This window comes from Martes martes (assembly GCF_963455335.1).
Source record: "Martes martes genome assembly, chromosome: 16".
NCBI lineage: Eukaryota > Metazoa > Chordata > Mammalia > Carnivora > Mustelidae > Martes > Martes martes.
In genome coordinates, this window is record NC_137904.1 from 49,420,154 (window position 1) to 49,435,315 (window position 15,162).

Here is a 15,162-nt window from a genome sequence, read left to right on the forward strand (position 1 = left end):
GGCTCCGGTGTCATGGCGGACTCCTACCCTGAGTGCCCTCGGGCTGCGATCGGCGAAAAGCGGCAACAGTTTGGGAGCAGATTCCTGAGCGATCCGGCGCGCGTTTTCCACCATAATGCCTGGTAACCGCCCTACCCCTCGTCCGATCTGCGGCTCGCCCTCTGTCCCGCATCCCCGTGTGCTCTGAAAATCCCCTGATCGCGGACCACGAGTCCCGCTGCCCTGCTCGAGGCGCTGTCCTTCCACGGGAGAGGCGCTGCATGGCCAGAGACTTATCCTGCCCGCAGCTGGAACGTGAGGCCCCTAAGCTGCCCGTTTGATTTTTCCCAGGGACAATGTAGAGTGGTCAGAAGAGCAGGCCGCCGCAGCGGAGAGGAAAGTCCAGGAGAACAGTACCCCGCGGGTGTGCCAGGAGAAGCAAGGTGCGCTTAGGTGGGCCCTCAGTGGTAGCAGCAGCCAGCGTACTGCTAGACGCGCTCTCCCCGAGAGACTGGGGAACCTAGACCGCCAAGACTGATCCCGAACTCGGGGGTAGAACGGGAGGGGAGGGGATGGGTGAGGACGCAAGAGTTTCACCCTGAAATCTTGTTAGGGCGAAGAGGGACTTTTGGTTTTGGCTTTATTTGAGAGGGAGTAACTATATCTTGATTTTCTACCGATTAATTTTTAGCTGGTCGACTAGACCCATATTAATATGACTATCGGAGCGCAACCGTGTGGTCACACGATCGACTTAGAGGCTCTGCTTCGTCTATATGATTACACTTTGGCTGAGGAAATGTGATTGAAGCTAGATTCTAGCGATCAGATTCTCAATGTTATTCGGGGAGGGAGCTAATGACGGGTATGATGGCTGTGAGGTTTTAGGGCTTCTGCCAAGGAAAACTGGGTGAAGAGGAGTGTAGGTAAGTGTGGCCAAAGAAAAAAGAGACCCCTTCTGGAGAGGCGGGTGATTTCATTGCAAAATATCTCTAGATACTAAAACTAGGCCTGGTTGAGCCTATGTCCTAAAAGACAATTGCAAGTAGGACTTGAAATTGGGAGATTGGGAGAGTAGTATCCCACAGTTCACTACAGCAATTAGAAGATTCCAGTTATAAAATATTCACCTTACATAGTTTGACAGAAACTAGATAGATCAAAGTAAGTTAGAGTTGAAAGGGATTTTGAAAATCATGTAGTCCAATGTCCTCTTTTTACAGTTAAAGAAACTTGGACCACAGGACATTAAGTGCCTTACCCAGAGGTAAGCAGTTAGATAGTAGTAGGAGTGGAGAAACTAAAATCCGATTTCTTAGGTTTATTTCTGTTTGTTTTTTTTTTTTTTTTTTCGTTTCTACTACTCTCGTCAAGGCCCTGTATTGCAAAAAGAAAACTGAAGTCTAGGACTTGCCACTGCCTTGATCACCTGAAACTACAGTGGAAACAGTCTACCTTTCTTAAGTCTCTCCTCTCCTCTCTCATCAAAACTCTATAATCATCTGAAGATATTTTTCCCTCTTCTCAGCATTTCTCCTTTCCTGTTAGCCTTGTTCCCGTTTTTAGGATCTTTTAGTAGTATCGAATTCATTTCTTAGCTCCACATTCCATAAAAACCACAGACAGAGGAGTATATGTAAAGAAGAGCTGTATGTGTCATTAACACTTGCGTTCACATGGGGAATGACTGAAGAACCTGGAACACTTCGCCTGTAAAAGAGAGGATTTAGAGGGGGCAAATAATTGCCCTTAAATACAAAAGGATTGTTCTGTGTGGCCAAAAGAAATAGAAGGGCTTTCTGACCAGAGGTAGTTTTTTTTTTTTTTTATTAATTGTCAGAATTTTTTTTCCTTAATGTTAGAATTTTCTAATAGCTAAGAGTCACCCAGTGATGTAGGTAAAGAATTGGTAGAAAGTTCCCTGATAGAAGTTCCTCCCTAGAAGGACAAGACGCAGAGGGAATTCAGGTAGGGTCGGTGGTTAGGACTACAAGGTTTCCAGCTCTGAGTTTATGGCGCCACTTGAGGATACTTTTAATATAAAATGACACTCGGTGAAGCAGAATGACATTTGACATTAAGGGGACATAAAATACCAAGAGATGGGTTTTTAAATTCTTTCTTTAACATTTACAGTTGATTATGAAGTCAATGCCCACAAATACTGGAACGAGTTCTACAAAATCCACGAAAACGGGTTTTTCAAGGATAGACATTGGCTTTTCACTGAATTCCCAGAGTTGGCACCTAACCCAAACCACAATGATTTGAATGATTGGCTCTCAGAGAACAAGAGGAGTGAAGTACCTGAAGGTAGGAGCAAAGAGGAGGGACCTGGTTTAAAAACAGAAGAACAGCACACGTGTTCTTCAGATAGCCTTGGACATAAAACGCAGATGCCTCCTTTGGAAGAAGATGTGACTCGGGAACTCAGTCACCTGGAAATCCGTGCTGATGAGTTCCCTGGGTCCTCAGCCACCTACAGAATACTTGAGGTAGGGGCGCCTGGGTGGCTCAGTGGGTTAAGCCTCTGCCTTGGGCTCAGGTCATGATGTCAGGGTCCTGGGATCAAGCCCTGCATCAGGCTCGTTGCTCAACGGGGGGGGGAGCCTGCTTCACACACCCCCCCGCCACCTGCTTGTGATCTCTCTCTCACGCACGCACGCGCACGCGCTCTCTCTCTCTCCCTCTCTCTCTCAAATAATAAATAAATCTTTAAAAAAAAAAAAAAAAGAATACTTGAGGTAACCCCCTTCTGTTGTCCTGGTAGTGGGGTTAATGAGGCTGTTCTCTTGTACACGTGCTTAGCCTGGAGAGGCAGACCCCAAAAGTGATTCTTCCTGAAGAAGCGGACTAGCACTGACCCTTAGGTTGGCCTAGAAACACCTCCACTTTGGAACTAATGACATGCCCGGGATTCAGTCCAGATAGCTGGGTGTTGTGGCAGACAAAGGCAGATCACCTGAGGTGCTGCCTGGGAACCTCCTCTTGCATCCGAACATTGTCGTATCTTGCTCTACCGGCCACTGGAGGAGTCCTGGGCAGGGGAGGGGGTCGGTTGGGATGGTGCCTGCTTCTCAGGCAGAGGAGAATTCTTGTCTTCTTAGTGTGCATGTTGGTGCTGAGGCCAGGCTAGACCTGGAAACGTGTCTGGGTAGGTACTGTAATGCAGATTTGTAAGTGGTGACTCTGCACTCCACCAGAGGCTGATTAGCCTTGGGGTTGAGTACTCTAGCTCTGACCTTGTTCCTAATCCCTTCTCCTCCCCAAGCAGAAGGGGCCTTCTCCCTCTGTCTGCCTCACAGCAGTTATGAGAATTACATATATTAAGATGTTGATGTAAAATGGCTAACAATAGTGCCTGGCGTATAGTAAGGCCTTAGTAAATGGGTGCTGTCTTTTCTGGGTTTGGGGGGTTTTTGGGTTTTGTTTTTAAAGATTTCATTCATTTATTTTAGAAAGAGGTCATGCGTGAAAGCAGGGGAGAAGCAGAGGGATAGGGAAAGGGAGATAATTTCTAGTAGACTCTGCACTGAACAGAGAGCCTGATGCAGGGCTCGATCCCATGACCCCAAGATCATGACCTGAGCTGAAACCAAGGGTCAGGCATCCAATCCCAAATGGTCACTGTTATTAGGACACTGTGATCCATGATCCCCTTTTCATGAATTTTTCTGCTAAGTCTGAGAAACATGTTTCCGATAATGATATAGTGCCATTCGGTAAGAAAATATTTTATCTGCCCTCTCCGTCTTCTCTGCGCTGAGAGCGGCTCTCCTGGAAAATGTACACCTGTGCAGAGTTCGTCTCCACCCCCTCCTTGGTCAGGTGTACCTCTCGGCTGTTGAGCCGATCACTGCAGCGGTGCTGAATGCCCCAGAGACTCTGACAGATGAGACCCTAGCAGCTTGGCAGCCCCACGTCCCCTGACCTCTCTACTAGCTGCAGGTTCCAAACCAATGCCATTTCAAGGGACGTCGACACAGTAGCCAAGTTCATTGGGGCTGGGGCTGCCACGGTCAGGGGGACTGGCTCCGGGGCTGGAATTGGGACTGTTTGGGAACCTCATCTCTGGTCATGCCAGGAATGCCCCGTCTCTGAAGCAGCAGCTCTTCTGATGGTGGCCTTTCTCCTCTTCCATCATGGGGAGGAGCTGTCTCTACCTCCCATAGGTCTTTTTTCTGTGTCTCGTCTGCCCTGTATGTTCCTTTTCCTATACCTCCCAGGCAGCCTGGGGCAAGTGGTTGGCTCAGGGTTTGACAGAGAAGACAAATAAATACTGTATTAATAAGAAAAAAAATATTTCATCTATAGGACCATTTGCTAAAACTCAAAAAGTAAAAGCAATCCATGCCCTTTTTTCCACATCAGCTCCCTTCTGCTATCAAGAGCCCATGCTTTTGTCTTTTATGGCTACCTCTTTTAAACTTCCTGAGGTCAAGGTCAGGGATTGTCATGGGTGCTGTTCAACTGTGGTCACTGTACCTTTCCTACTAATACAATTAAGCAAGATTATCTATTGTTGATTATTTATCTAGCACTAGGGAATTAATTCTTTGGAAAGTCCTGTAACTAAAAGTTCATTTCTGTCTGCAGGTTGGTTGTGGTGTGGGAAACACAGTCTTTCCGATTTTACAAACCAACAAGTAAGTGTGTTGTAAAGTTTAACTATAGGACAGCAAAGAGGAGAAAGGGGTGTGTTGTTTCTCAAAACTTACTGCAGCAGGCTGGTAATAGTGGTTACTGGGAACCATGGGTGACAGGAGGTGTCAATTTCTAAGTTATCTTTGTCATCAGGAAAATCGGTGAGCTTCCAAACCTGTTTGACTGCTAGTATCTGATGCCTTTGATATTTTAACTTTGCTACATAGGAGAGAAAACAGAAATAATTCAGTTTCTAGTCTTAATTGTTCTGTTTTTTCTGCCCATTTCAGTGATCCGGGACTCTTTGTTTACTGTTGTGATTTTTCTTCCACAGCCATAGAACTGGTCCGGGTAAGTGCAATAGTTTCTGTCTGTAACTGTCTCTGATTAAAGAGGAAAGGGTTTCTTAAAAATCAAGGTCTCTAGCAAATTTTTATTATTCTTATGTGGTTTGAAAGTAAAAGACTTACAGCTGGGAGTAGAGGAAAGAACCAAGCGTGAACCTGGAAGGTGTCACTGGCCGCTGTGGAGCCTCAGGCAGGTGTCCTGACCTCTGTAAACGTAGGTTTTAAGTATTAAAATGAGAAGATTGTTTCTAGTCAGGGTTCTTTGAGTTACAAGTCACAGAAACACCTAGACCAACTCAATCAATGAAAGAGAAGGTCATAGAACCCAAGGGCATAAAATGTAGCCAGGGCTGTCACTAAGCCCTGAAGAGGTGGCAGATACCAAGGCAGGTTGACTAGCTGGTGACATGTTACCACTCCCTCCTCTCCCTGTCACAGTAACTCCCTCAAGCTCATGGTTTCGCATCTCACATAGTCCACGGCCCATTTGTCCTTTGTTTTCCTCTTTACAGACCAGCTTTCCGTAATAGGTTTTTCACATGATCCCGACATACCTGCCCCTTACACATCCACCTCATTCAGGCATTCTCAGAACCTCACCAGAACAGCTCGTCCTGATTCCAAAGTCCCCAGAAAGAGTCTGGTTGACCTGGCCAAGCTGGTAATCTACTTGCCCTGTTTGAATTAGCTGTGGCCAGTGAGAAGCGAAGTCACATTTTTGGAGAAGAGAGATACGGAAAGAGAAATTACCCTAAAATAAGTCTGTTACAATCATGTCTACTGCTCCTAGCACACGAGCTCCAGAGTTGGTAACTCCGTGTCTTTCTGGAATAAGTTACTTTTATGGATCTAGACCAGTTGAATATTGAGACTTCTCTTTAGTTAATTTTATTTATTTTTGTCTTTTGTTAATTTTAGGACAAAATATAAAGTTAAATTTTCCACATGTAATAGGTTTTCCTAGAGAATTCTGTGATCTGTGTAATATGCTATAGTTGGGTTGGAAGTTGTTTTAAATCATGCTTTTAAATGTTTCAGTGTCAGTGTATTTTCTCTCTCTCCTGATGAGATTTTTCTTTTTCCTTGTGGCCATTTACCTCCTTGAGCACTTTGCAGTCCTCAAATCTAATTTTTGTGCATCAGAGTAAGAATAAAGAATAAAAGTAGAATAGGGGCGCCTGGGTGGCTCAGTCGTTAAGCATCTGCCTTCGGTTCAGGTCATGATCCCAGGGTTCTGGGATCAAGCCCTACATCAGGCTCCCTGCTCAGCAGGAGCCTGCTTCTCCCTCTCCCACTCCCCCTGCTTGTGTCCACTGTCTCACTATGTCTCTCCCTGTCAAATAAATAAAATCTTTTTAAAAAAATAAAATAAAAGCAGAATAATCAAGAACTTTTTTTTTTTTTAAGAGACTGCAAGTGTGTGAGAGTGGGTGTGGGGGAGGCAGAAGAGAAAGAATCCTCAGCAGGCTCCACACCCAGCACGGACCCCAACACAGGGCTCCATCTCACAACCCTGAGATCATGACCTGAGTTGAAATCAAGAGTCAGATGCTTAACTAACCGAGCAACCCAGGCACCTCCCCCCATTCATTCATTCATTCATTTATTTTTTTTTAATTGAGTAAGCTCTACCCTCAACATGGGACTTGAACTCACAACCCTAAGATCAAGAGTCACATGTTCTATCAATTGAACCAGCCAGGTGCCCCTAAAACATTCCATTTTAAAAGTACCAGTTTTGGGGGGGGCGGCACCTGGGTGGCTCAGTGGGTTAAGCATCTGCCTTCAGCTCAGGTCATGATCCCAGGGTCCTGGGACTGAGCCCCCACATCAGGTTCCCTGCTCAGCGGGGAGTCTGGTTCTTCTCCCTCTACCCCTCTCCCCGGCTCATGCTCTCTCCCTCTCACGTGCACTCTCCCAAATAAATGAGTAAAATCTTAAAAAAAAAAAAGTACCAGTTCAGAGTCTGCTTCTCCCTCTGCCTCACCCCATGCTCTCTCACTCGCTCTGCTCTCTCCCTCAAATAAAATCTTTTTTTTAAAAAAAGCTTAAAAAAATAAATAAAATGAATGGGGCGCCTGGGTGGCCCAGTGGGTTAAAGCCTCTGTCTTCAGCTCAGGTCATGATCCCAGTGTCCTGGGATCAAGCCCCGCAGTGGGCTCTCTGCTCAGCAGGAAGCCTACTTCCCCCCCACCACCTGCCTCTCTGCCTACTTGTGATTTCTGTCTGTCAAATAAATAAATAAAATCTTTAAAAATAAATAAATAAAATGAAAATGCCACTTGGATTCCACGGGCTTCTCCCTGGAATTGTTGGGCATTCTTAGCCTTTGAGTCAGGATGCGCGCCTTCATGATTAGGGCAATAACCCTCAGCAGGCAGTAGCCGCAGTTACACTTAAAGCAAGATAAGCTTTCCTCTGGGCTGGGGGAACATTTTCGTGTGTGTGTGTGTGTGAACATTTTCTAACCTGTGGTCTTCCAACTGTGCAGACAAATTCAGCATACGATCCTTGTCGGTGCTTTGCCTTTGTTCACGATCTGTGTGATGAAGACGCGACTTACCCAGTGCCCGGGGATAGCCTCGATGTCATCATCCTCATATTTGTTCTCTCAGCGGTCGTTCCAGACAAGTAAGTTTTGGGTCCCTTAACCAGTAGTATAACAAAAACGAAGCTTGGGTCAGGGACCTTGATACCAGAGTTGGACCCTGTAAGCAGGATGATCCGATGGGCCTGGAAAAGCGACTCTGTCAGAGCGATGCAAGTGCTTCACCCCTTTTCCTGAACCTGTTTGCCTGTGAACCTCTGCCTGCTGGCTGCAGCGGTTGGTTCTTCTTTTCAGTGCTGAGGTTGAACATCCGGGGATGGGAGAGCAGTCGCCAGTGGGGGTGTGGGGACACCTGCTGATAGCGTCAGCATGCTGTTTCAGAACGCTGTGTGCCGCAGCTGTTAGATACCATCCCCTCGTTGGCCTTTTTATTTTTCTTTAGGATGTTATTTTTAAAGGGCACCTGGGTGGCTCGGGTGGCTAAGTGTCTGCCCTAGGCTCGGGTCATGATCTCGGGGTCCTGGGATCAAGTCCCGCAGTGGGCTCCCTGCTCAGTGGGGAGTCTGCTGCTCCCTCTGCCTCCCGCTCCTGTGATGTCTCGCTCACTCTCTCTCTCTCTCAAATAAATAACTAAAATCTTCAAAAAAATAAGTAAATAAACCTATAACATGTTATTTTTAAGTAATCTCTACACCCAGCGTGGGACTCAAACCCACAACCCTACGATCAAGAGCCACACACACTACGGACTGAATCAGCCAGCTTCCCCTTGTTGGGCTTTTCAGATGCTTTCGGTAAAGCAGGCTTATTAACATAGAACTTAGAGTGAAGCCTTACTCGGGGGTTCCTTTATGTTTAAGCTCTTTGGAAAACCGCAGTATAGGGGAATTCCGTAAGATCAAGTTCAGGTGAAACGAAAGTCAGTTCCTGAACCCTGCAGGATACTGTTAGAGCTTCCTGGACGTGGGGGAGCCAGCTGTCCTGATGAGATACTGTCCTCAGGAAGCAGCGTCAGCCGGAGACCCAGAGGAATGAGGGATTGTCTCTGTCCCACATTTCCTTGAGGCGAGCACTGAGTCATCTGACCTAACAGGGATATTGTGAGCGTACATATAGGCAGGTGCAGGACAGCCCAAAAGGCCAGGTGTGGTTCTAAATGTTCGTAACTGCAGAGGTCTCGGGGCGCCTGGCTGTCGCAGTTGGTAGACCATGCAGCTCTTGATCTCAGGGTCGTGAGTTCAAGTCCCACATTGGGGGTAGAGTTCGATAGCTAAAATATCGGTAGAAGTTTAAATGCTACAGACTTAAAAGCTGACATGGACTAAAACACAACATTAAAGTTAAAACTCTTGATTCAATATTTAAGTGGGCTTTGTAGCATTGATACTTGGAGGTTGGTACAGCCGAAACCGGCACTGGGCCTGCGTGTGGATGGTGCAGTCAGAAGGTAGAGTGCTCTGCCTGTGGCACCCGTTCGCCTACTGACTCACCGTGTAAACTGTGAGCGCTTGAGGTTTTGTCTTCATTTAACAAATGGAAAGGTGCAGTCTGTGCCTCCGGAGCGCTCAGGCCCTGGGGGCGGACGGATGAGTCAGCTCACCAGCAGTCCTCACCGTGGGTTCTTAGGGCTGTGCCCTGAGAGCCCCGGGAGCACAGGGCAGGGTTGGCTTCCCCATGAGGCCGTCCCAGGAGGAATAGGAAGTGAACCAGACACAGAGTAAGGAAGTTGGAGCCCTCCAGCAGAAGCAGGTTATCCTTAGGCCTCTGCATATCGAAGGGAGTGGGTCAAAGCCATGTCCGTGAGCGGACAGCAGAAGGCACCTGAGAAGCGGGGTGCGTGCTGCCATTGTCACCGAAGTGGGGAGCGGAAATGTCGGGGTTTGTGTGTGTCGGGGTTAGGAAGTCCGCTGGCTCTTCCAGGCATGCTGCAAGGAAGAGGAATGCTGTCCTTGAGGAGACCTGGTCTTCATTCTCTGTTGGCCTGCAGGATGCAGAAGGCTATCGGCCGGCTGAGCAGGCTGCTGAAGCCCGGAGGGATGATGCTTCTGCGAGACTATGGCCGCTACGACATGGCGCAGCTTCGGTTTAAAAAAGGTATTTTACTGCCATAACCAAAGCAACAGTTTTGCCATCAGACTAGACCTGTAAGTCAGTGAAATCGCATAGAAACTCTAGAATTAGAGCTCTGTTTATAAAGCCACCTAATACACAATGAGAGTGGTCTGTTTTTGAAGACTGGAGCCTTCTAGGTATTGGGGGGATCCCTTAACCAAGACAGCTACTTTCAGAATAGCTACCTTGGGGAAAAGATTTGATTACATAAGTAATTTTAAACGTGGCATGGCCAAAGATGCCATTCATAAATTGAAAGACAAAACATTTTGGTGTCTAGAACAGATGAAGTCTTAGTTATTACCTCTGCTCTTCAAGGGCCTCTTGGCATATTGATAAGGAGAAGATCGGCCTCCCACCCAAAACAACAGGAAGGAAAATTTTAGAGTTGATTCACCGAAGGGCAGATCCAAGTGGCCAGAAACAAAGGTAACAAAACTTAAGAGTGAGATAACCACTTCTTAAACCTACTGCTGGCCATTTCAAAGAAGGAGATACACTTCTCCATTACTGGTAGAAATAACAAGTTGTTAAATGGTGTTTGGGTTTTGTTTTTTTAAGCACACTGGTGTTACCTGCTCAGTCTAACAGTCCTTTCGGGAATTACTCAAGAACTAGCACGTAATGTGGGTTTAGGCAAAGTCTTCGAAACAAAGTGAATGCCTCTGCGGAAGGGGGGCATCACACCTGCTGAGTGAGGTGGACCCCACACCAGTGGTCCTGGGGGTGGGGGTGGTCCTCCATCCTGCCTTCCCAGACGTGAAAAGCAGCGTGCGGGGTGACTATCTCCAACTGGCTCATGTGTACAAGAATGGCTCGGGAGGAATAAGCCAAGCAAGTGAGATTATAGTGACGTTCCAGAGGTGTAGGATTATCTAGCAGGCTGGTAAGCTGACGTTAGGTCAGAGGCCGTGCTGGCCGAGGGGAGGGCACGCGGGCCGTACCCGTGCGTGTGTGTGGGCGCGTGGAGAGACGTGGGGAACGGTCGTGGTGGCTCAGGTTTCCTCCCCGTCAGTCTAGCTACAGTCTGTGGCTTTGACTGATCGACTGATTTTTATTTTGTTTTACGAAGAGTCTGTGGTATTTATTGAATGCGGGGGGGGGGGGGGGCAAAACATTTGCAGCATGAACCAGCTGTAGACGAGAAGGCTGAGGCCCGCGGGACGGAGCACTGGGGTTTGAGTGCCCCCAGGGCTGCCCTTGTCCACAGCACGAGCCCGCAGGTGCCCAGCGTCACGAGGAAAGCCTTCTGTTCTCTGCCCAAGAAATCGGTGTCAGTGCTGCACATGGGATTGGCAGTGAGATTCAAAGAAGCGCTGGAAAGTTTCTCTGATTTTTATCACCTCGCTTCGCAGGTCAGTGTCTGTCCGAAAGTTTCTATGTGAGAGGGGACGGCACCAGAGTTTACTTCTTCACACAAGGTACAAAAACGCTCCTCTTTACGTGTGCCAGTGTCCCCCAGATACCAGCTTGGACATTGCTCCGTTCACCTTCAGAGGGGAGACTGGGGGGCCCCTCCTGCCTTTGGCAGCCTTTTCTTGCCCTTCATCCCCCTACACTCAGCTGCCCGGGTCCCGCTCACTGCTTCCAGGAGCCTTCCGCCCTCCACAGGGCTCTTCTGCTGTCTCCTCTTCCTCCCTGTCACTCTGTCCCAAACAGGAGAGCTGTCCCATTTTGCAAGACTTCAGTACAACTGGTGTCACCCTGCAGACTGGGTCATCCTATAGGTGCCCGGAGCCAGGCCTGTGCTCCCCGGCTCCAGCTGTAGCCCAGAATGGCTCTCCTCGGCGGCCGGCCCTGCCTCCCGTGCCCACTGCCATTCCGGGACCCTTTATTGTGTTGCTTTTTTGAGCCTCGGTGAAAGTGGCGGAACCTCTCCCCTAAAAAAGTGGCTTTGTTATTACATTTGTGTAGATTTTTGCATGTCATATTAAGGTGTCCATAAAGCCCTTCTGGAACATTCCTCCCCTGAGCTGACTCTTCAGCTCTCCCTCTGGATATCAAGCTGCCCTTCCCAGATGGTTCGGGTTCCCGCATTTAAATGCGAGATTGCTGTTTCCAAGCTGCTACTGCGCTTACAAATAAACAGCCCAGCTCAAGCCACTTGAAAAATATAAATAAAAATGGTCTCACGGAGCCCCATTAAACATAGGAAGTGGTAGACAATGTTTTTTCTTCAGCGGGAAATACATAAACATCTCTTTCCAAACCAGAGGAACTGGACACGCTTTTCACTGCCGCTGGACTGGAAAAGGTTCAGAACCTGGTGGATCGCCGGTTGCAAGTGAACCGAGGGAAGCAGCTGACAATGTACCGGGTTTGGATTCAGTGCAAATACCGCAAGCCTCTTCTGTCTGGTGCTGGCCCAGAGCCACCCATTCCTGACAGGATACTGAGTTCATCGGCGGTTTTTTAAGAAAGAACATTCACAAACGGTGTCTCATTGATCTTACAAAGTTCAAGGATTCAGACTTGAACCCTGAACCTCAAACAAATCTTTTTTTTTTAATCAAGATCCTAATAATTGCCCTTATTTGTGAAGCCCTTTTCTATATACTTTCCTTAAGGTTTTGTGGGATTTTTTTCTTGTTCTATTTTTTTAAGTAGGCTCCGTGCTTGGCATGGAGCCCATCACCGGGCTTGAACTCACGACCCTAAGATTAAGACCTCAGTTGAGATCAAGAGTCGGATGTTTGACCTACTGAGCCACCCAGAGGCTCCCTCAGAATCTTCCTTGCCATTTTGTAATTTATCATAACTAAAATGGTCATGGAAATGATGAACTTAAAGGCATCAAGAATTTATTATATATGAATATAATAAATCAAGACATTATTATGTATTATCAATAACATGTCACTTGACTGTGAGTCCCATTAAATTATTTCAGAGTTCAAATACGTAGGCTAGGCAGTTGATACATACAAAGGTCAATAAAAGTTTCATTCAACGAGAAGCACATCAAGAACCATCTTTCTTTGGATATTTACCTGACTTAAAAACACTGCTTTAAAGAGCGTCAAAACGAGTCCTTGTTGTGTATGTATTTGGTCATGGTCTCCACTTAACCTTAGTTCTGTGGAATTTTAAGCACTGTTTCCCTTATAACCTCTTTATAAAAAAATTAAAAGAATCTTGACTTTTAGCCAATTGTCTTTTTTTTTTTTATTGTGCCCTTAAATGTTTGACACAAAAGGCTTTGAGAGAACTTTAAGGATTGAGAGAGAAAGCGGGGGTGTGGGAGCTGGGGAGGGGGCAGAAAGAGAATCTCAAGCCAGCTCCCCACTGAGCTCAGAGCCTGAGGTGGGGCTCGATCTCACAACCATGAGGTCATGACCTGAACCAAAATCAAGAGTTGGATGCTTCACTGAGCCACCTAGACACCCCTGATAATTTCGAATTTAAAAGTAACCAATTACCAAGAATATTACAATAGGCCATTTTCTTCTGAATCTTTTAAGATTAAGTAGGTTGCAAGGTGATGTCCCAACACTCCTGCATATTTTAATGCATAATTCCCATAACTGGAGATGTTCTATATCAGCAAATAAATCCATCAGAAGTAAAAATAGGGGTGCCTGGGTGGCTCAGTGGGTTGAAGCCTCTGCCTTCGGCTCAGGTCATGATCTCGGGGTCCTGGGATTGAGCCCCGTATCGGGCTCTCTGCTCAGCGGGGAGCCTGCTTCCTCCTCTCTCTCTGCCTGCCTCTCTGCCTACTTGTGATCTCTGTCTGTCAAATAAATAAATAAAATCTTTAAAAAAAAAAAGTAAAAATAAACCTGAAGACACTACCATCCACAGATTTTCCCAATGAGCCCAATAATACCTTCTATCACCAGAAAAATGTTGCACTTAGTAGTCCTGTCTCCGTCTCCTATAGTCTGGAATAATCCACATTTGTTTCAATGACCTTGACATTTGAAGATTACAGGCTGTTTTGCAGACTGTCCCTCAGTTTGGGTTTGTTGATGCTTTTCTCATGGTTTGGGTTCCAGTTACGCATTTCTGGCAGGAATATCGGTGGTGCTGTGCTCCTCCCACTACATCCTATCAGGGTAACATAATTTTGAATTAACCTGCTGGTGGTGTTAACCTTGTTCACTTAATGGAGGTGGTATCTACTGGGTTTCTCCTCTGAAAAGTTACTTAGAAGCTTCTTGTGTGCTTTGAAATCGGGTAGATAACCCATTCCTCATCAAACTTTGCCCCCTAGTTTGGCATCTGTGTTGCAGTTTCTTGGCTGAATTACTACTATAATGGTAGCCTGTGAGTGTCTCCTAATCTCGTCATGCTTTGTAGATTTATTGGTTGGCATTCTAGAAGGAAAGCTTTCTCTTTTTTTCTTCTTATTTTCTTTTTTTTTCCCTGCATCAAAAAATCACACTTATTCAAAGAAAAAAAAAAAAAATGACAAGATGTTCATCCCTTGGCTCCCTTTCCTCCCTGCTCCAGTCCCTCTTCAGCCCCCCAGACTGAACCCTGGGTAGCAGAGCAGGACAGCCCCTCAGATGATGTCAACAATTTTTTTTTTTTAAAGATTTTACTTATTTATTTGACAGGCAGAGATCACAAGCAGGCAGAGAGAGAGGGGGAAAGCAGGCTCCCCGCTCAGCGGAGAGCCCGATGCGGGGCTCGATCCCAGGACCCTGGGATCATGACCTGAGCCGAAGGCAGAGGCTTTAACCCACTGAGCCACCCAGGTGCCCCAGACGTCAGCAATATTGAGGGGCATCTCCTCAACAGAGGTGTTGTAGAAGGTCTCGATGTCTCGAAGACTCCTCCTGGCTTCTGTCACCATGATGATAGCCACACCCTTATGGCCAAATAGTCTACCAGGACTGATTCTGTGGGTAGTGGTTTTCCCTACTGGTAGGAATGTCCTAGTTGATGACTGAAGAAACCTGCTGCACATCCATGCCTCTGGCCTAAGCCAGGGGAGAGGACACGTCAGCAGGAGAATGAGAAGGGTGCACAGACTATCCAGAAGGGACTGAAGTGTGTGTAGGCAGCCAAAGGAAGGCAAATGAAAAGAGCCATCCCCTCCCCCATGCCCTCTCCCCCAGCAACCTCAAGCATGCCAGGTTTTATTCCAAGTTGCTACTAGGAAAGCTTTCTTTATTCTTGGACTCAGATTTCTGTTTTATTTAATGATCATTATATATACTATCATTATTTTGGTGCTCATGTTACCCCAGATTGGGCCAGTGGGGGCCCCTTCAAAGCTTCTGTGACCTTATGACTCCCCGTTGTTCTTTGAGCACTTCAAGCACAAATTGTTCCAGGCTCATCTTCCCATTTCTCTGCCCCAGTCTCAATCTGCCATTTCGCCCAAGGAGATCTGGTTTCTTTTAGTGCAGAAAGGTCTTTAGAAACCAAGCTAAGAGTACTCGTGGCTTTTGGGGTGTTCCTGTTCCCAACGCCCCTCAGTGGACGGAGCTCGGGAATATTTGCATGTACGTGCACACACGCATACTTGCGTCTGTATTTCTGTACTTAAACATATATCCGTTCAGATCAGTGCCTTCGGTGCAG

At 46.9% G+C, this 15,162-nt stretch overlaps 1 protein-coding gene across 3 annotated transcripts; it reads left to right on the top strand.

The window, feature by feature from the left end:
* METTL2A (methyltransferase 2A, tRNA N3-cytidine) lies at window positions 1-12,776 on the top strand. Of its 3 annotated transcripts, none has more exons than XR_013968177.1 (9): window positions 1-122; window positions 331-422; window positions 2,116-2,474; window positions 4,576-4,625; window positions 4,914-4,974; window positions 7,462-7,601; window positions 9,439-9,612; window positions 10,986-11,051; window positions 11,844-12,774. XR_013968177.1 is itself a non-coding variant. In XM_080826588.1 (9 exons), the coding sequence occupies exons 1-9, from the start codon at window positions 13-15 to the stop codon at window positions 12,044-12,046; spliced, it is 1,188 nt and encodes a 395-aa protein (XP_080682714.1). In that variant the 5' UTR covers window positions 1-12; the 3' UTR covers window positions 12,047-12,776. The 3 variants fall into 3 exon arrangements, 2 of the variants coding, with proteins under 2 accessions (XP_080682714.1, XP_080682715.1); XM_080826588.1 differs by having other exon boundaries at window positions 9,506-9,612; window positions 11,844-12,776; XM_080826589.1 differs by lacking the exon at window positions 331-422 and having other exon boundaries at window positions 9,506-9,612; window positions 11,844-12,776.
* The last annotated feature ends 2,386 nt before the right edge of the window (window positions 12,777-15,162 follow it).